Here is a 21,075-nt window from a genome sequence, read left to right as displayed (position 1 = left end):
TATACTGTATCACTGACAGACTGACAGTCTATAAGGTTTGCATTAAAAAATCTTAATTTGTGTTCTACTGAAGAAACAAAGTCACCTACATCTTGGATGCCCTGGGGGTAAGCAGATGAACATCAAATTTTCATTTTTGGGTGAACTATCCCTTTAAGTGCATTAAGAGAGAAACACAAGTTACACAAGAAACACAAGTTCTGCGAGTTCTCTCTGGAGCTAGACCACTTTCCCAGAGTGTCACTTACAAACTGACAGCAATGCCCGCATATAAATGTTGGAAACGTTTTTGGAAAGGGTATGTGGATAAATGAATTCTGTAAACCAGAATTATGAAGTAGAAGATCAGAAATAGAGCAATGGAAGATGATTTTTCATGTGGCTTGACCCCTGAATGTCTATGGGAATGAGATCCACTTATGAAATGCACAGAAATCTTCAAACAGTCCTGAATCTCCAATCATTCATGAAGTTCTCCACATCCAGTTACACTTGAGTGTTTGTTTAATCTGTATTTTTGATAGTTGATTATGCATATGCAGGGCTCTATGCTACATTTAACATATTTTCCAAATAAATCCATTCTACAGATTTATTTTGCCGATTTGGCTTCAAATTCAACGCATAAATTGAAAGGCAAAAAGTTTATTTGTTGATAAAACAATAAATGTTTAGATTAGCTTCTCAAGTGGTTTCAAAATTAAAGTTACTGTAGCTCCTAGAGATGTGTTGATCTTTTAGTCAAGCTTTGTTCTGTTGATGGCAATAGATATGAAGACATTATATAGTTTACATAAAAAATAAGTGACAGATTATACTGGATGTTTTGCATGGGTGCCTTGTGCAGTAATGAGGGTATTTCTTGAACACATCTATCAGATTTGTAGTGATACAACTGTGTTGTTCAAACTTATCTTTGTTGTTGGATAAAAGGCTTCCAAATGAAAACAGATGGGGTTTTCTCCCTCATAAATGACCATCCAAGTTTTTTTGTGCAATGTGTCTGTTGGCAGATGCATTTATAATGAGGTCATGTAGAGTTTTGCATTTCATCTACAATCAACATTTCCTTCCCTGGAAAAACTCGGAGGAATTCCTCACCAATGAGACACTTTAACTTATGTCCTTTCCTGTATAAAAGGCCAGTCTTTTCCCCATGCTTGCGTCCCATGTCCAAATTATGATCTTGGCCTTTAAAAAAAAGAATCCAGAGCAGAGTGCCACAGAGGAACTGATTTAACAACATTATTAAAAGTTGGATCTGTGAAGATTCTCATGATACTCTTTACCCTTTTTTTCCCCTGTATTCTGGAATTCAACCTGCAGAGTTTTTGGCTTGCAGCCCCAAATTAAACGCTAAATAATGTTTGAAAACTTGTAGGTGGGAGACACTGTCCACAAAAATATAATGGAAAATCTATTACCTCAGGGTGGCAGTTTGGTTGAGCAAACCAAAATTTTATACAGTCAAACTGTAAAAATGGCACAATAGCGGGGCAAACATATTCATAGTTCTTCACAGAGGAAAAAAGTATAGGGAGTAGTTTGTAAAAATAGCATATGTTCGTGACCGAGTATGTCAGTGTTCAGCCAGGCCTACACGCTCACGATACATGCGTGTGAACAATAATGTGATCTGATCCCTCTCTCTTGTTATATGTCAGATTAAAATATTTTTGGTGCAGCATAACAGTTCAGATTTAAATAAAAGTCAGTTGATCCAGAAACTAGAGTCTGTTAAAGGGACATTTCACCCAAAAATGAAAATTGTAATTTACTCATTCTCAAATAGTTCCAAACCTGTATGAGTTTCAGTTTTTCTGTTGAACAAACATTCTTCAAGTTATCTTCTTTTGTGTTGAACAGGTGAAAGAAACTCATACAGGTTTGGAACAACATGAGGTCCAAACAATGTCGTATGACTCTTAAACAAAAGAAGATATTTTAGACAGCATGTCAACACTGAACTCATTGACTTTCAAAAAAAAAAAAAAAAAAAAGCACAAAGGTATTTTTCAAAATAGTCATACAGATTTGGAATGACATGAGGGTGAGTAAATGATGACAGAATTATAATTTTTCAGTGAACTATCCTTTCAAATTCTATTTAACCTGGAACATTCCATTTGCTGGGTTGCTACAAGTGCACCTGAAGTCATTTTAAGCAAATGCAATGAATGAAAACATATATTCTCTTATGGAAACTTTGTGCATTTAGGTCATGACCTAAATATTTAGATTTCCTAAAAAAGTATTTGGCCAGAGGGTTATGAAATCAGTGAGGTGGAGCAGCGGCAGCTTTTGGAAAGAAGCTGTCAGGGCCGACTCGCAGACGCAGCAGGAGTTTAGACGAGACTCAAACTAGAGATGTCCAAAAGAAATATACAGACGTGGATAGTTTGCTGTACTTTTTATACAGTCTGTGTCTATTTTCTGTGCAGACTGAACTGCTGACGCAGCTCCTAATATGCCAGTCTCTTCCAGATGTATTTTTTTAATGAGATGTCCTTGTTCACAGAGGCAGCAACTGCTGTCCACCTGCCTCCAGGCATTGGCTCTGATTACTGTATTAGATGAAATCATGATGCTCCGTTGGACATTATAATCAGAATTTAGCTATAACATACACAAGACATTTTGAGATGTGTGCCTCTTAAGGGATCAAATCCAGTTTTCCACTGCACTTTAATTGAGGGGTCTGGCGTCTTTTTCCTCCCCACAGCATTGCATAATGTTTTTATTTTTATTTTTTTACAGACAACAGAGGGGTTGTTAATAAATGGGACATTTTCCCCAACTCATTGTTCAGCATGTTCCACAGCTTATCTTTTGTGAATTAGGCAGGAGATTGGCACAACCACAGAGTCTCTCCGCAAATCTGTCTTGGGAACTCTGGACTCAAGTGCACTTCTTCTCTAGCTCTCTGGGACACTAATGAGTTATAATGACCCACTAAATTAAAGGCAACCTCTCAAACAAGTCTTGAGATAATCAGATTTGCGCTGTTCAGTATTTCAACCATAGTTGATCAAAAAGACAAGTTTAGCACACAGTGATGGCATCTGTGTAATTTGTTGTACCTTATAGGAGATATTTAACATTTTAACCTTTTTGAATTAAGCATCTTCATGCTCTTCAGCAGCGATATTATAATGGTTCTGATGTGTTTCCATGTGTAAAAGACTATAAATTCAAAGGATTCATTGGAAAAAATATACAAAATGCCATATTTTTCCATTAAACGCGTTATAAAAACTAGACTGTAACTGTTTTTTTTCTCCCCTTCTTGCTTTAAACCTAATCCGTCTGTTGTTGGCACCATCACTGTAGTTAAGTTTGGCGAACATGAAATGTTTGCTATTGGGACATTGTGAGTGGAAAATCTGACTGCTTTTGTCCTCCTTAAATTATGGCATTGTGATTTGATTACATTTGATTTTGACTCGTGGCAAACACTGGCAAAAGTCACAACTGATCCAGCCAGCTGGAAAGACAATATTAGAAGCAGAACTCCCCAAAAACACACACAAAGATATGCGTCACCTAATAATTGATAGACATTCAGAGATACACATATAATGTATTATGGGGAGATTTTTACCATTTAGATATTTTTATTACTGATGTTTAATAAATAATAAACAAAAATCTAACTCATTTATAATAATAATTACAATAAATGTTATTGACATTTATTATAAAATATAAATTAATACAATATAAAAATAATATGATGTTAATAATAAATGTTTTATAAATTAATAATAAACTATTAAATATTAATATATTCTCAAACAATACATATCTAATACATTATCATTAAAAAATATCTAATACATTATAATACATTTATTTTATATTTATTATTGTTACTTATTATTATTGTAAATTAACCTTTTGTTATAAAACTTAATTAATTCTTAGTAAAATCAACTTTGCGTCAGTTCCTTGACAGCACTTCTTCACACAAACGACTCCTCAAAATGACATCACTTCCCATCACTTCTTTAAGGGGTGAGTGCTTCAGATTGTTTGTACAGTGGTAAAGGTCAAGGTCTGACCTGACGTCCACAGGCTGTCAGGTGCCTCCTTACTGAATAAAGCTGCCGTCCCTTGCCAAAAGATAGTGGATTTTGTGGATGAAGCCTGTTGGACAGGGATGAGAGAGCACGCTGAGAATAGATCCGTGGCCCCAGTACGCAGTGAGCGGTCTGGAATCCCAGCCTGCCCCTGTGGATCGGTCCAGGGAGATTCTGTACATGACTGGAGGATCACCCACACAGCTGCCAGAACCGCACACACACACACACACAAACACACACTAGTACACTTGGCCAACTAGTTAGAGCCCTGAGGAGCACACCTAACACATATGTGCAGGCACACACATTAAGAGCATATGTGGCATGTCACCTGTTCACATATGATCTCATATACGCGTGTTCACATTTAGTGTCTGAATGATTAAATGTTATTTAGGTTGGACCTTCAGTCTGACCATTGTTTCCTTTTAAACATGTATACAAGAGTTTTTTGTCTTTATTTAATACATTATCTAAAACCTTTTCAATGTACTTCGCTCTGACCTTCCAGTCGCCAGCCCGTTCTATTTCTGTTTATCCAATGTGTAACGCTGCACAGGCGTTTGGACGAGAGCACAGTAATACCTCTGAGATCAAAGTGGTTTGTGGTATGACGCTAACATGGAGTAATTTATAGATTCGCTCGGCGTCAGTTGCGCCGTTCCGCTCCGCTAAAATCACACACTTGCTCTCGTAGTCTCAGAGGGCAACGATGTCATCACGTCCTCATAACCTCAGATTTATGTAGAAAGTCAACTAGCTTCTCCTTATTCCCTGGCCCTACCTCTGCACTATTATTGTGTGATTGTATTTAATTATGTTTTTGTCATTTAAAGCTGAACATAGACAGAAAAACTAGATATTTGGTGTAAATGGACGGGTTAAATTGGTGATGTGTCTTTGGGGAAATTAGTGGCTGAATGTGATCGAGACGGGGAACAGACACTGCACACTGGAGCACAGTGTACTCAGACAGCTGAAGCCGTCTCTCATCTCTAAACCTGCTCTGTTCTCCCTTGTGTCCTCCCTCAGAGAGAAAGAAAAAGAGAGAGATGGAAACCACCAGCACCTGCTGTGTGAAAAATATGACGGATAAAGAAACCAGGGTTGAAAAAATAAAATAAAATATTATTTAAAAATGTAAAAGAGATAAACAAAATACAAATAAGTAAGTATATATATATATATATATATATATATATATATATATATATATATATATATATATATATATATATATATATATATATATATATATCTCTATTCTTACTGTCATTATTAATCTCTATCTATATTTTGCTCTTTTTGAAAGTCATGAAAAACACTATAGTAAAGTTCTTCTTTTGCTATTTGTGCAAATGGGAGTGCAAAAAATATATTTGATGTAGACTCCCATTCACTTCTATAGACGTTTACCCAACTGTGACAACTTCCACTTCTGTGAAACCCAGAAATGTGGAGGGATAATTTCCCAGTTAAAGCACCCATACATGAACTACCTCTGATACTTTTGGAAAAGATTTAGTTGATGTTAACTGCCTGATATTTTCTCTCTATCCTTCAGAGTTACTAGAGACGAAAACCATACGGCCGTTCAGTTTCTCCTTCAACACCAGTGACTACCGAATCCTGCATATGGACCAAGACCAAGGCCGGCTCTACCTGGGCAGCCGTGAATATCTGGTCTCTCTAGACATGCAAAATGTCAATAAAGAGCCCCTTATTGTAAGATGTTATGGAATTATTTTATTCTGCATTTTCTCTTATTGTATGAAATCAATAAAAAACACCAAATGTTTAAATGTTCATTAGCTGAAATTGAACCATTTCAGTTGTATGGTAGTTCAGTGGTATGCTTGCTACCTTTTAGTGATTATGTTGAAGTACGGTATTTTAAATAAGCCTTGTGTGTTTTCAGATTCACTGGCCAGCAACAGCACAAAGGAAAGGGGAGTGTAAATTAACTGGCAAAGGTGGACAGGTACACTATTACAGTCTATTTTGATGAATCATTTTAACAAAGAAATAGGTTCACTGCTAAAATCTCTTGTTTTACTTCTGTTCTCAGGGAGAGTGTGCTAACTTTGTGCGTCTGATCGAGCCGTGGAACAGGACTCACCTGTACACCTGCGGCACAGGAGCTTATAAACCCATCTGCACCTTCATCAACAGAGGCTGGAGAGCTGAGGTACAGGACAGCATTGTTTATCTTGATCAACAGAATTCTATTTTTATTTTTTATTTTTTATGTTTGATGGATGTTTAAAAGATTTTGAAAATTTTTATTCAAATTTGAACTTTTTCAAGATTTTACACACATATAAAAGATTAGCTCTGCAGTCCATTCACTTTCTTAATGTCTAAGTTTGTGTGTGATTGTGTGTAGGAATACCTTTTCCGGCTGGTTCCAGGTTATGTGGACTCTGGAAAAGGAAAGTCTCCTTACGATCCCCGCCAGGAGAACGCAGCAGCTCTGATCAGTGAGATCTCTCCCTCCTGCCCTTTTGTTTCTCTCATTACAAAAGCATGAAGTTAAGCTTTAAAAAGCACAACTGAGACTTTAAAGACATTACTGCAATCTTCAGTGACACATGATTCTTTGTAAATCATAGTAATTTCTAATTTGCTGCTCAAGAAACATTTTTTATTTATCAATTTTTAAAACATTTGTGCTGCTTAATGTTTTTGTTGAAACTGTGTTTTTTTCTTCTTCCCGGAATCTTTAATTAATAGAAAGTCCCACAGAACAACATTAATTTGAACATAAATGTCTGTTTTTAATCAATTATATGTATCATTGCTAAAAACAATATTTATTTATTTCAAAGAAATAATCATACAGACCCCTAACCTTTGAACAGTAGTATATTTTACTCGCCTCGTAGAGCAAAACTTGTGATTGTTTAAATCTATAAATTCAAAGGTTTTGGTAACTTAGAAATGGAATTTTGCTTCAGAAATATTTCTGAAGTTATTTTTGAAAATACTTAACCAGTGATCTAACCTTGATCGACTGGAGTCATGGAAATTCCTTGGTCAGAAGTGTGGGAACCATTCTGTTAAGCACTTCTAGCTGTATGGGAGTCTTCTAGCAGTATAAATGGGCCAGTGGTATAAATATAGCCAGTCTTCATCCATCATGATTTATCTCTCTCTCTGTCTCTCTCTCTCCACATTACTCTCTCTACCCTCTTCAGATGGGAACCTGTATGCTGGGGTACATGTGGACTTCATGGGTACAGATCCAGCCATCTTCAGGACCTTGGGAGACCGTCCCGCAGTCAGAACAGAGCAGTATGACTCCCGATGGCTGAATGGTATGATACGAGCAGAGGAGTGGAGCGATTCAAATGAAAAGATGGACCGGTGACAAATATGATCCCTTTTATCTCTTTACAAATCCCTTCATCTCTCCATCAGAGCCTGTGTTTATAAAAATCCAGAAGATTCCAGACAGTGCTGAGAAGAATGATGATAAGCTTTACTTCTTCTTTCGGGAGAAGAGTTTAGATGCCTCAGGGGGGAGCGCTCAGAGCGTCCTCGCGAGAGTTGGCCGAGTCTGTCTGGTGAGAAAATCTAGATGTTAGACACAAGACTTGACTCTTTAAGTCTTAATTATGATGAGTTTTGTCATGCAAATTAGATGAACCCAAGGTGTGTTTAAGGTCAAATCTTTTTTTTTCTGTTTGTGTGCTTTCCCTTTAGAATGACGATGGAGGTCAAAGGTCATTGGTGAATAAGTGGACGACGTTCCTCAAAGCACGACTGGTCTGTTCCGTGATTGGTGCAGATGGGGTTGAGACTTACTTTGATGAACTGAGTATGGCATATGTATTTCTCCTGTCCATGATCGTAACATGTTCTCAATCAGCTCTCAGTCTGTCTCTGATGTCTGTTTGTTTTGTAGGGGATGTTTTCATCCAGAGGACCCATGATGAACGGAGCCCCATCGTGTATGCTGTGTTCTCCACTGCTGGGTGAGAGAATCTCATGTGAACATTTACAACCTAAAATATTTGGGGTCAGTAAGATTTTTTGGGGGAAAAATATTAATACTTTTACTTAGCAGGGAAACATTTAATTAAGCAAAAGTGACAGTGAAGTAATTTATAATGTAAAAAAAAATGCTGTTCTTTTGAACTTACTATTCATCAAAGAATCCTGTACAAAATGAATAATAATAATAATAATAATAATAATAATAATAAATAGTTCTTTAGCGCCAAATCAGCATATTAGAATGATTTATGAAGAAAATCTGAACTGTGACACTGAAAGCCTGGAGTAATGGCTGCTTAAAAAATATTACTGTTTTACTGTTGTTGTTGTTGTAGTTGTTGTTGTTTTTTATCACATAAATGGTCATAAGAGACTTTTTTTCTGAAACAGAATGTAAAAAAACCGATCCCAATCATCCTGAAATATTTTGAACATAATTTAAATATAGATTAAAAGGCATAGTTGAACCCAAAAAGCCTCTGCATTGAGTGTAACATCACTTTTCCTTCAGATCAGTGTTTATACTGATGGTCTTTTGTTTAATGAGTTATGACACCTATGCTGTTTCTCTCTTTTCTTTTCCAGCTCTGTGTTTAAAGGCTCTGCCGTGTGTGTGTATTCAATGGCAGACATCAGAAATGTCTTCAATGGACCCTTCTCTCACAAACATGGTCACAACTACCAGTGGACACCTTATACTGGCAAAATCCCTTACCCTCGCCCGGGGACTGTGAGTATTGCTTATGAAATCCAGTATTGTACTGTATCTTTTTATTGTCCTTGTTGATATTTCATTATGTTTTGATCTTTCTGCTCAATTTTATTGCTTAGTGTCCTGGAGGAACTTTCACCCCTGATCTCCACACCACTAAATCCTTCTCTGACGAGGCTGTAAACTTCGTCCGTGCCCATCCGCTGATGTATCAACCTATATATCCGATACACAAACGCCCTCTGGTGGTCAGGACTGGCGTTGATTACCGTTTCACCACTATTGCTGTGGACTTAGTGGATGCTGTGGATGGAAGATACGAAGTGCTCTTCCTGGGGACAGGTTAGACATTTCTGATCATGTCAGATACTCTCTGTTGAGTTACATGCAGGATGAGATCTTCCTAAAGTTGCACGAGAAGGTGCATCATTGCAACATGAGCCACCTAATTTGTAAAACATTTCAAACATGGGCAAATCTGATCTACTGTACCCATTGAACTTTAGATCGTGGAACAGTCCAGAAGGTGATTGTCTTACCGAAAGACATCAGCACAACAGAAGAGATCGTTTTGGAAGAGGTTGAGGTTTTTAAGGTACAAAAGTTACAGAATATTGCTGTCTGGTAGGAATTACCCTAAAATACTCTAATGCATGATTTTAAATGTTGTGAAATTGTACGTGAAATTTGTCCGTTTAATTTTCTCCAGACTCCAGCTGCCGTCAAAACTCTAAAGATTTCTACTAAAAGGGTAAATATAGGTGTAGTGTCATTGATATGCTGAATTAATAAAGTTTTGTTAATTTTGAATGAGATTTTGTTATATTGTTTCTTTTCGTTTTCATTAGTTTAAGTTTGAGTAATTTTTTGTCGCTTTTACTAGTTCTTAATATGTCTTTTAATTTATATAGATATGTAAATGCTTTTTTGTAATGGTTTAGGTTTTGTAAGTTTTGTAGTTAATATGAAAATAACCCTGCATAAAACACAATTTTGTTTAATATTCGAGGTATGCCAATGATACAGATCAGTAATGATCGCTGAAAAATCTCTGCTGTTTCTAAACGTTTTCTCTTTCTCCTTTGCGGTTTATAGCAACAGTTGTACGTGTCTTCAGAAATGGGTCTTACCCAGGTGTCCCTGCACAGGTGTGCCGTTTATGGCAAGGCCTGTTCGGACTGCTGCCTGGCCCGGGACCCCTACTGTGCCTGGGACGGAGAGTACTGCTCTGCTTTCACCCCCGCTACCAAGAGGTCAGACCACATTCATTCACCCCAATGTGTGGTCCATGGTCCAAATTGTGTTCAAATAGATATCTAGACTTTATAAACTGCCCATTTTAATTGCTGATAACATTGTCAATCCATGTACAGTGCGTATTGGTCTTCATCAGATCTGCGGAAGAAAAATAAACGGTGTGATTAACAGCAATAGTTGAGTTAAAAGTTAAAATAATCTATAAGCTTTAAACCATTAAATCATCTGTGAATAAATTTATCAGGAGAAGCAGAAGGCAAGATATCAAACATGGAGATCCTTTACGGCAGTGCAGAGGATTCAACGCTAAAGGTTTGTAAACAGCCTCTCATATGACACTGAATAATGATGCAGGAGATCCTCAGAAGCTTGAATGTGGCCCTCCTCTGACCCTCTCAGTAGAGAAGCGTCTGAGGGAGACAGTGCAGTTTGGGGTTGAGGGGAGCAGCACGTTCCTGGAGTGCCACCCAAGATCCCCGCAGGCCACCGTCAAATGGCTCTACCAGAAGGACGGCAAGCGAAAGGCAGTAAGATACTCACGTTATAAAAAAGTTGTGAAATTAACAGTAAAAAAGGCTGCTGTGGTCGCCAGTATTGATTCGTAAAACATATGGCAGCAACATTTTTGGTTTCTCAGATTAAACTTAAATTTACAGAAAAAAAAATAATATAATATTAATATACCAATGTACTGAAGTCTGGTTTGTACCTTTATAATGTAAACCTGTAATTGTAACCTTGCAATTCACAAGTAGAATAAAAGCTCATCACATAGCTTTTCCACAAGCTGATGTAAATACCAGTGTGCACACAAATACAAAACACCATCATGGTAAAAGATAAAAACATGTAACAGGATTTTACTGTGAAATTTCATTAAATGTCCAGTAAGATTTAATAGTGAATATTTGGGAACTTGCTGTAAAGCCATTAACATGTTTAATATGACAATTTTTACCATTACATTTTTTATTTTATTACAGTGCACCCTCATGTCATTTTGTACTTGAATGGCTTTCTTTCTTCAGACGATGTTTTGAAAAATGTCTCGGGATTTTTTTTGTCAGTATAATGAAAGTCAGTGCGGTCCAATGTTGTTTTGAACTCCTGTTGACTCTCATTGTTTGGACAAAAGCAGTTGAAACATGCTCCAAAATTATTCTTTTGTATTTTTTATCATTAATTTAGAAGGCATAAATGACTCCTTTTCCTTTTCAGCTCAGTCGAGACAAAGATGTCTTGAAGACCGGTCATGGCATCCTGCTGAAATCTCTCACCCAATCAGACGCCGGCCTTTATCACTGCCTGGCAACCGAGAACAACTTCAAACACACCGTGGCGCGCATCTCCCTACGGATCCTGGACCGGGAGATCGTGGAGGCGCTGACTGAATCAGATGTCCCGATAGAACCAGAGCACCGCCGCCACCATTCCCACCACCGACCTCCGCCGCCCCCTCCCCCTCAGACCCACCCACCTGCTCTCCAGCTCCACCCACAGCCTGAGGTGCGTCTCATCAGCCAGTACTGCCAATCCTACAGGCAGCAGATACAAAGCCAGCCACACAAAGCCAAACGAAACAACCGCAGGCACACTGGAGAACAGGAAGAGGAGGAGCTACAGGAGCAGTGAGTGGAACAGCACCTGGGACCCTGTTGACCACGTCCTGTCCGTGTGCCCAATCATTATTTTCTTCCTCTAGGCAAACTCAGTCCATTTAATAAAATGATTCATTAGTTTAGACTGATTCAATTGATTCATTCAATGTGTCAGACTGTGTCTGAACTAGATTTATTTTCATTTTGTGGTGCTTAGCTCCCCTAACTAATCTAAATCTGGCTATGATGTGCTCACTTCCATAGATAGCTTTAAACCACACAGTTTTCTATTAGTATAGTTCCTTAAAACGTCCAGCCACACCAGCAAAACTACTGCTGTTTTATGTAAAACATAAGCTATTCCATTTTAATATTCAGTACATCAATGACTGCAGTGCAAATATTATCCGAATCACTTGACAACATGTACATTTGTAGAGGCTTCAAAAGATGTTTTGGATTAAATTTAAAGATTGCAGTTTCAGTCAGACATCTCTAAACTCCCAGATCATGGAATACAGTAGTGGAAGGAATGTTTTGCAGCTTTTCAAGATGGTTGGATTTATGTATCTGCAAGGCTGCAATTAGCCTAAAACACAATATATCTTACAATAATTTTGACCACCGAAGGTTTCGTCTTTTTTTTCTGCAGTTAAAGTCCTTTGAAGAACAGGTACATTTGTTTGGACAGCTAGGAGTGGCACTTAAAATTAAAATGTATATACAATAATATAATAATTGAAACATTAAAATGAAATAAAAAAAAAATTAATGCATTGATAACTTTTTTATATCATTATATTTCTATCATTTTATTTTTAAGTGTCACTTCGAGTCCTCCATAAATTTGAGCTTTAATTTTAGTTTTGATCCATGACAGAAATTTGAAAACCTAGAACTGAAAAGCAACTTCTACCAAAAATGATATTTCAGTATCATTTCCATGTTTAAACATGTTGCTTCAGATAAAACTTCAGATAGATTGTGAATTTAAAATAATTGCAATAACATTATTAGGCATTAGATTAAAAAATACATTTAAGAAACCATTTCCATTTCAAATATTTGCCAAACAAAATATTTATCTGATACTAAAAATATTATATATTTTGTCTCCTTTTTGTTGCGGAACAAACAGCCCTTTGTAACATGATTGGATCATTGCCCTGGAAATTTCAATGTTTTATTCAGACAAGACTGTGGACCAAAATGACATGGGATTTGCAAAAATAAAAAAAATTGTTTGTAGGAATTATGCATCAGAATCTCTCCCTTGTGATCAGTGAAACCAGACATAGCATTAACCGTAATGTGAAAAGCCCTGATACGTACTTCACATTGCAATTTTGATTGTAACCAAAGTACAAGTCAGTTATCTTCTGGTTTTGTCTTGTAAAACAAATGCCAACGAATATTAGCAAATGGATCTTCCCTGATTTGAACGGCTGAATATATAGTTTTCAGTCTGGTCTCTTCTATCTTTGACTCTGGACTCTGGTGATAGTCGGACCAGTAAAAATATTCTCACTTTCAATCCATCAAATCAAAACATTTTGTATTCCACGGTTTGTCAGTGGTGATATGTGGTCATGTTTTTTGCTTGTGTATAAACACAGTATCTGTGCTTTGTGTTGTGTGACAATGACACATGTACATAGAAAATGTATGTTTTCGACTAGTCACTGGTCTCTTTTCTCATCTGTCACATGACCCTCTGTCTGTCTCTCTCTCTCTCTCTCTCTCACTCTCTCTCTCTCATCCACACCATACAACATATTTATTGTGAGAGTGTACATATTCATGCGAGTTGTGCTCTTTGGTGGTGGGACAGGGCTGGTTCTGATGAAAAATGTCATTGTTTGTATTGTATATGAACAGGACCAGGGTACATGGAGAGATGCTGAGAGGGAGATGTTTTTGGATAAATTTAAATCAGTTAACCCATAGACAAAAATATTTTCATCTTATGACATTTAAATTAACCTTGGGATTCTAAAGAAAAAATATGGGCAAAAAAATCTGCTCTTTTTATTATTTGGCCTGAAATATTTCATATTCACAGTGTGTTTTAAGCCAGAAATGTCTACCTCTTCAAGCACTTTCTATGGAATATCACTTGACACCAAACTAAAGGACAAAAGCAAGGGAAAGGTGTTGTATCATTTTCTTCTGAGAACATTTACTTTGTCTAGCCCACTATTGTCATTTGTTTTGTTTTTTTTAAAGGATGAGTGTTTCTCTTCATTAGATGTTGGTGGAAAATGTATAAAGACTCGCTTTGAAATGCTTTGTGGTGTTAACCCAAGACATGTCATCTGGTCGTGAAGGGTGGAGAACAGATTCTAGAGTCCAAACCACATTTCATTCCTCTCCACAGAGATGTTATTATGCAGAATGACATCCAACACAGCTTCTCTGAAGAACTTTTAATGCCACATAGACTTTCTTTGTCCTGTTGTCTCTTTCCTTTGGTGTTGGTTGTTGAACTAAACAGAAACTTCCTAAATATGGTTGCTTCTTAAATATTTCCTCTTTGTATTTACAGATGTTTGTGTAGGTTCATGTTAATGTGATTGTTTGTGATAAATATTATTTTATTATCATGGTATTCTGGGGTTTGGGAGTTCTAATAGGTGTTTTTTTTTTAAGCAATAACAATAAACTGCTGTTTTTGTTTTTATCTACTTATGTATTTATTGTTTTAGCTATCTGAAAACTTGACATATCTATCTATATCAGAAGTGTCATCATCAGTACATTTTAATAGATTATTTTAATACTCTTTTTAAACCTTTTTGACAGTTCCACATTTGTCCTGCAGGGGAATGTTGTGTGCAGTCAACAGATGCACAGAACATTGTCCAGCTTCAGAAAACTACATAGAACTTGACAAGAAAAAAAAACATTACTGGGTTTGTAAAGAAGTCAGATTTGGAATTAGACCATTGATGAGTCAAAAGCATGTGCACACAGAAGGAAATATCCAACATAAACCTGTGGTTAGGCTTGGCAGTCCTATGTTTGGTTTGGTTTGGCTCAACTACAGTTCCGTCTTCCTGAATGAACTCGCGCTGAGCTACTGTGAAGTGAAAGCTGGAGATGAAAACAGACCAGTCTTTGAAACAAGGCTGAGACACTGCAAAACAGGCTTGAAACCTAATCATTATCAAAGTTGGGTTTTAATTGCTTTATTGGATTTACAGCAGATTTCAGATCATTCAGTCCAACTTTAGTATGGAATAACCTAAAAAAATGTCATGCTTATTGCTAAAATGATTAACATTGAGCATTGGCTTAATCACCTCATTTTGCTGAATTGGATGGCATAAATGTGTGAACCAAGAGCAGAGAGAAGCATTACTCATCCCATTCATCTTCTTCATCTTCATCACCCCCATCATCGTCTTCATCTCCTGAAGAAAGCAAAAAAATAAAAATAACACTATTTGTACACAAATTAAAGTCCGCTAATACAGCTGAAACCCTTTTTGATACCGCGCATAACTTTAATGCACTCGTTTCTGTGTATTGATGGTTTGTCTCACGTCATATTTTGAGAGTTTCTTTTCGTGTGCGTAGAAACAACCAACCAAACAAAAATTAAAGCTGCAGTCGGTAACTTTTGACGCTCTAGCGGTTAAAAAACAGAACTGCTTGCGTCTTGCGGAAGGACATCGTTGCCGGAACTACTTCTCTCTGTTTATGTCTATGAAGAATCACAAAGGTATTGGGTTACTCCGCCTGAAGCACCCCTGAAGCAATTTATAATAGTCCGAATATAAACACTTATTATAGGTGTACCCTAGTGATTCAGGACAGGCTAAAAACACGGTTTGGACGGCAGCTCTGATTGGTTGTTTCTTACGGGAGCGGTAATCAGAGCTGCCGTCCGTAACTTTTTTTCAGCTTTAAACAGCGCTTGCTTCATTAAGTATTCATTAGCTTTGCGCAGACGCAGAAACGTTGACGAGCCGCACGCACGCCATCTGAGAAAATAACATGTCAAAAAGTGACAGAAAACTAGTCAATTTAAATGAAGACGAGACCGTTTCAATATTGGATGGGCCATGACAAACTGGTATAGGCCTAGCTACACTGAAAAAATGTAAGTCTGATGCCCAAGAACGAGAGCAGTAGCTATTTACAGCTCTATTACCTGCTGTTTGTCCTATCAATTAAACATAGCCAATATGCAAATAAGAACATTAAGACGCAATTTACGAATGTGAAATTTGGAACACAATAACCTAGGAAAGATCAAGTTAAGCCATGTTTTGAGTGGCCCGTGGTTTTGAAAGTAATAGATTTATTAAATGGGTTACCTGAGGAATGGATGACTTTACTCCTTTTCTGCATCACCATCATCAGAGCTCCCACAATTCCCCCTGAGGATTCATCTTGACCTGGAGGATTTGGGTCCGGGGAGTCAGACACCTGACATAAACAGCACATCATAAGTGGTTATACCCATCAAAGCACAGTAAAAAGCCCATTCACACCAATAATGATATAGAGATATACTGTATAATATATGTATAATAATAAAATGATAAATATAACTACTACTATAACTAAATATAGGCCTTTGCATGGTAATTAAAAAAATATTTATGAAAGTGATTCCAATGGTATTGTTTCTCTGTTTTGCTATCATTATAGCTGTGATGTGGACTTCCCTATTCATAGAATTAGAATAATTATTATAACATTATCATTAGTGTGCATGGTCCTTATAGATACAATTTTGTTGCGTTGCTTTGGAATGCGTTGCGATTGTGTCTCACATACATTCTTTAGCACACGTCCACGCCGAATTTCCTCCAGTAAGGTTCCTCGTCCTCCACCACCAGAGGAAGGAGAAGGAGGTGGTGCTGAGGTGGCAGGGCTACTAGGGACGTTGCCTGTTGAAGAAGGTGGTGGTGGAGGAGGAGGTGGGGGCGGAGGTGGAGGCGGTGCACCTCCACCCATAGGAGGAGGAAGTGGCCTGTGACCTTGGCTGGGGGGTGGTGGTGGCGGAAGTGAAGAAGGCATAGGGGGTGGAGGCCCAGGACGGCCTCCAGGTGGTGCTGGTGGTGGTGGACCACGATGCGGGGGTCCAGGGCTGCGTGAAGGTGGTGCAGGACGTCCAGGTGGACCTGGGACTGGGGGAAGCCCGCCACGAGGTGGAGGAGGTGCAGGAGCAGAACGAGGATCTGTGAGGGCAACAAACGACATTAAAGTCAACTGAAAAAAAAAATAGTACTGGGATTTGGTTCTATTACTTGGTTGTTGATTTAATGGATCTGAATGTGAATTTCCAGTTGATTATGAGAAATGGGCAGGGTTTATGCAAACTAAATGATTGGAGAAGCCCTGCATATGTCAGCAGAGAAATCTGTCCTTTTCATTAGGAAGGTCGTTATGAGATTTTGATAAAAAAAAAAATTTTGATCAAAATTTCAAATAAATAAATAAAACATGCTTGGATTAAAAGTTTACAAGAAGATCAATAAGATGCGTTTAGAAAATAGATCAGAATTCACTATCATGCTGACATTAAAAATCTTAGCAAGGAGAAATTATCCAAATCAAACATTCAAATATTCCACACAGGAGGCGTTTCTCAATGTCAAGGATACTTCCTTGGCAGGACTGATTCTTCCAAGTCACTTCCTTCAGAGGCTAGGTGAGACTCCTCTTTAGCATACGGAGAACACGTAAATGGAACAGGGTAGCAAGTGCACATAATTGCGTCATTACGTCAGTGAAAAGGTCTGTTTGAATAATGCTGTGAATGGTGTCATTCAATTACTTTGGACAACTTAACTAGTTATTTATAAAAGAAATGCTTTTAACCAATTCTACAGTTATAACAAATGTTTGGTAACTTAAATAAAAACGTTAACGCTCCGACTACGTTAACCTTCGACATTTTTGAATTTTTGAATTAACGTTAGATAGCAAAGCTGCGCACATAGGATTGTGGGTGATTTGAGAGCGCGAAGAGTGCGAAGGATGCACATATGCATCCTTTCCTGTGTATGGGATATTCTTCGAACGAAGGACTCAGTCCTTGGTTGAAATTCCGAGGATCCTCGACATTGGAACAGTCCTTCGACGGATGTCTATGACGTAGCATCCTCGAACTACTGGCTTCCAAGGATCCTTCCTTGACATTGAGAAACACCTAGAATGTATTAGATTTAAATTTTTTATGAGCTGACCCTGTTTCCTCATTTCCTCTTTTACTGCGTCCAGGCCTCCAGATTGCTCGATGAAGTCATAGATGATCTTAGATGTTTCTTTGTCTGCCAGCTGGGCATCACTGATACCAGCACTGTTGAACAGTTTCTTCAGGTCAGGGTCAAGATTGTTGGTCTAGAGGGGCCAAAGTCAGTGTTCATATATACTTTTTAACTTGCAATTAGAATAAGCATTGAGTGTCAGTTTATGTGACTAAATTTGCTTTATGCATTTTTAACGGTAAAGGACATTTCTTACATCAAAACCAGAGTTTGGATCCCACCCAACATGAGTGATATGTCTGAAGAGGAATGAGAGGCACAGTCAGCATCACATTAAACAAATGCAACAAAACACAAGGTGAGTCTCCAGCTTAAGGTGAAATACTCTTACTTAAATCCACTAGGTGCTCCTATATCTGCCTTAGTGAGTTTAGGGCCTTTCTTCTTTCCCTTTTTGTCCTTTTTGCCAATGGAAAGTGAGGCTGGTGCGGGGACTGGCACTGGGGTGGAGCGGTACCTTGATGCCACAATATCAGGGTTCTGGATGTCCACTGTGGGCATTACACTTGGCTGTGAAACTGGACCTGGTTATTAGACATATATAGGTTAAACAATTGCATTTATCAATGCATTAGAACATGCGATCACAGCAGGATAAGTAAACTTTTTTTTTTTGTTGAACACACAAAAAAAGTATTTTTAAGAACAAATAATATCTAAGCAACATTGGACACAAATTCATTTCATAACATGAAAAAAACAAAAACAATGGGACATTTTTCAAAAGATCTTCTTTTGATTTCCACAGAAGAAAGAAAGTCATACAGGTTTGGAACAACATGCAGGTAAGCCAATGATGGCAGCATTTATATTTCTGCATGAAGTGTTTTTAAAGTGACTCACCATTTTTTGGAGAGGTTTGTTGTAGTGGCAGGTTTTCTATTAATCAAAATAAAAACCAGCTTTAAAATGCTAATTTAACAATTAGGATTAAGTGTATGTTTAAACTTGTGGACACATACCTTGAGACGGAGCATGCTGTCTTTTTTCTAAATATGCATATATAAAAAAGGCACAAAAAGATACTGATGAATTATGAGTGTTTATGGTTAATGATTCTAGCAAAAGTCATATGAAATAAGAATGACAGTAACTGACCCTGGCGGTTGGATCTCTGGTTAATCTTCTCCACAATGACGTTTCTGAAAAAATCAGCTTCTGTCTCACTGGCAAAGTTCAAACCTACTTGACAGTCCTGAGACACAAGTGCATTCAAATATAGATTTTACAGTGAAAACTTGACACAATCTGACAAATTTAATGTAAAGTAAAAACTTAAAGTAGACATTGTAGCTTAATTCAAGCAGTGATTTAGACTTGTCGGACAGCGTTGAGGTTGGGCTTGAATTGAGATTTCTAAAGGGCCTGTACCCACATCAGCTGCAAAACTGTGAAAGAACCTCATTGGACAGGAATATGTCATCTGATTATACAGCTCCTGCTCCCAAACCATTTTCCCTTCCTGAAAATAAATCAAATAAAAACGCACAAATGTTATCAAAGTCTAAATGGTGCTACCAGAGTGGGACTTAATGAACTAAGTTGAGTTGAGCTGCTGTGACTCAGAACTCAAAGCAGAAGTGTATCTTTATTTAATTTCAGCTTGCTTTGCCACAGGTCAAGTTTGGTCATGCTAACAAGAGTCAGTATATAGCAATTTATCATCCTGGGCTTTTATAATCTCAGAAAACATCCCTATCTTCAAAGATGCTAGAAGCGTAAACATTCTGCATAACAATTCTGATGAAGTTAACAGCAGGTTTGTTAAAGGTTTTTTACACTGCAGATTAGAAACTGAAGTTCTGACCTTTATGTCATAGAGTCGGATGTAATATGAACGTTTAGGATTGTCCTTAATGAAACACACAACTCCTGTATGTTGGAGACTCCATTGGGTCGGACTGTTAGGAAGAGCCATGTACAACTGAACAACTGTCGTGGCCATGGTCTGCACACACAAACACAATCAACTGATATGAAAGTGCATTTAGAAAAGTGGAATAATCAGTGAGGTATTACAATGAAAGGTAAAGCAAAGACATCAGCATCATCTACAACAACAGGAAGTGGCCTCAAAACAGTATTTCCTTTTGCTCTCCTGTAAAACTTTGTCGTTACATACATCTGTCACTGCTGACAGGTGACACTGCTGACAATGTTGTAAAATGGATATTCTGAAAAAAATATTATTTTTATAATGTAAATTTTCCTAGGTGGAACATTCTTTTAAATACGTCGGCTTGTATAGCATATACTGTCACAGATTTCAGTGTCGTGTATACAGTCTCATCAACGTATATTTTGCACACAGACAGACTTGAAAAGCTGAGTCTTATTTTGAGCTTGGGTTTAACCGACATCAACAAAAATAGCTCCAATCTCATCTGTGACCTCTGCACCATGTCTCTCCTTTCAGGAGTTTCTCTTTTATACCAGCTTGATTTACTGTATATCCACAAAACATCCTCTCTGGGACAGAATGCCCCATCTATGATTGGCCTTCTAATCAAAGTGACTTCACTCACCATGCATCTCCTTCCCAGCAGCTCTACCAGGCGTTCATTCTCCTGGCTGCTGAGAAGAGAACTGTGCATGTTCTCCTGCCCCTTGGCTTTTCCTTTGCTCATCTCTCCTCGATGAAATGGCCTCTTAGATCCTGGGACTCCACGCCTGGGGCCCCTGCTTGGCCCACGGTACCTGCCAGAAGTCTTTTTAGTACAGGCAAATGGTTTGAAGGAACTGTTGCTTCCGTGTTCTGTAATCTGAGGTAAATACAGCACAGCAAAAGAGAACAGGAAGAACTAAACCACTGCGCAGATCTGCTCTCAGAATGTCGTGGACAGGCACGTGTTCCTTCACTCACATAAAGAAAGGAGGAACGCCTTGTACATCCCCCTTCATTTATATAAGGAGGATGCATATATAAATATATAACCATGTAGTAATTTAACAATGCATCAATTGTCCTTTGTTTATAATGTAATGTATTAACATTATATTTTTATTATTATATTATTTTATAATTGCCTTATTATTTAAAAGTTCTTTAAACCACTTTTACATGTTAAAGATAATGAGATAATAGGGAAGTAAAGGATTAAACAATAAGAAGTCAATAATTAATGAGTGCTTTCATATGTCAT

At 37.6% G+C, this 21,075-nt stretch overlaps 2 protein-coding genes across 7 annotated transcripts in view; one reads left to right on the top strand and one right to left on the bottom strand.

Moving 5' to 3' along the window:
• LOC128018685 (semaphorin-3F) overlaps nucleotides 1–14,328 on the top strand; it is a 33,379-nt gene extending 19,051 nt beyond the window's left edge. Inside the window, exons 3-19 of one of the 4 annotated variants that reach the window (XM_052604371.1) lie at nucleotides 5,647–5,807; nucleotides 6,001–6,063; nucleotides 6,151–6,270; nucleotides 6,469–6,562; nucleotides 7,280–7,399; nucleotides 7,503–7,648; nucleotides 7,788–7,902; nucleotides 7,990–8,059; nucleotides 8,667–8,811; nucleotides 8,913–9,135; nucleotides 9,300–9,388; nucleotides 9,503–9,544; nucleotides 9,889–10,046; nucleotides 10,167–10,208; nucleotides 10,295–10,362; nucleotides 10,453–10,577; nucleotides 11,269–14,328. In XM_052604371.1, coding sequence (XP_052460331.1) covers nucleotides 5,647–5,807; nucleotides 6,001–6,063; nucleotides 6,151–6,270; nucleotides 6,469–6,562; nucleotides 7,280–7,399; nucleotides 7,503–7,648; nucleotides 7,788–7,902; nucleotides 7,990–8,059; nucleotides 8,667–8,811; nucleotides 8,913–9,135; nucleotides 9,300–9,388; nucleotides 9,503–9,544; nucleotides 9,889–10,046; nucleotides 10,167–10,208; nucleotides 10,295–10,362; nucleotides 10,453–10,577; nucleotides 11,269–11,682 — 2,195 coding nt within the window. In that variant the 3' untranslated portion in view covers nucleotides 11,683–14,328. Of the gene's footprint in view, nucleotides 1–5,646; nucleotides 5,808–6,000; nucleotides 6,064–6,150; nucleotides 6,271–6,468; nucleotides 6,563–7,279; nucleotides 7,400–7,502; nucleotides 7,649–7,787; nucleotides 7,903–7,989; nucleotides 8,060–8,666; nucleotides 8,812–8,912; nucleotides 9,136–9,299; nucleotides 9,389–9,502; nucleotides 9,545–9,888; nucleotides 10,047–10,166; nucleotides 10,209–10,294; nucleotides 10,363–10,449; nucleotides 10,578–11,268 lie in introns of all 4 variants that reach the window. The other 3 variants (XM_052604370.1, XM_052604372.1, XM_052604373.1) reach the window with 3 other exon arrangements.
• LOC128018686 (actin nucleation-promoting factor WAS) lies at nucleotides 13,858–20,733 on the bottom strand. Of its 3 annotated transcripts, none has more exons than XR_008184939.1 (13): nucleotides 20,458–20,733; nucleotides 19,740–19,880; nucleotides 19,308–19,394; nucleotides 19,031–19,127; nucleotides 18,895–18,921; nucleotides 18,776–18,811; nucleotides 18,264–18,456; nucleotides 18,129–18,171; nucleotides 17,852–18,005; nucleotides 16,437–16,840; nucleotides 15,971–16,082; nucleotides 14,951–15,061; nucleotides 13,858–14,741 (listed from the first exon to the last, which is right to left on the bottom strand). XR_008184939.1 is itself a non-coding variant. In XM_052604375.1 (12 exons), the coding sequence occupies exons 1-12, from the start codon at nucleotides 20,557–20,559 to the stop codon at nucleotides 15,006–15,008; spliced, it is 1,452 nt and encodes a 483-aa protein (XP_052460335.1). In that variant the 5' UTR covers nucleotides 20,560–20,733; the 3' UTR covers nucleotides 14,809–15,005. The 3 variants fall into 3 exon arrangements, 1 of the variants encoding a protein (XP_052460335.1); XR_008184940.1 differs by having other exon boundaries at nucleotides 13,858–14,727; XM_052604375.1 differs by lacking the exon at nucleotides 13,858–14,741 and having other exon boundaries at nucleotides 14,809–15,061.
• Between the last annotated feature and the right edge of the window lie 342 nt (nucleotides 20,734–21,075).

This window comes from Carassius gibelio, chromosome A8, assembly GCF_023724105.1.
Source record: "Carassius gibelio isolate Cgi1373 ecotype wild population from Czech Republic chromosome A8, carGib1.2-hapl.c, whole genome shotgun sequence".
Classification (NCBI taxonomy): domain Eukaryota; kingdom Metazoa; phylum Chordata; class Actinopteri; order Cypriniformes; family Cyprinidae; genus Carassius; species Carassius gibelio.
Note: the sequence above shows the minus strand (reverse complement) of the source record. Positions and strands in the feature narration are given on the sequence as shown.

Bases quoted from the DNA above. Each gene is read 5' to 3' on its own strand.
- LOC128018686 (XM_052604375.1), bottom strand. From the start codon at position 20,559: ATGAGCAAAGGAAAAGCCAAGGGGCAGGAGAACATGCACAGTTCTCTT. The intron at 19,881-20,457 runs GTGAGTGAAGTC...TTGTGTGTGCAG, and splicing joins TGCTGGGAAGGAGATGCATG to ACCATGGCCACGACAGTTGT. The intron at 18,006-18,128 runs GTAAGAAATGTC...TGGCCCCTCTAG, and splicing joins ATCCAAACTCTGGTTTTGAT to ACCAACAATCTTGACCCTGA.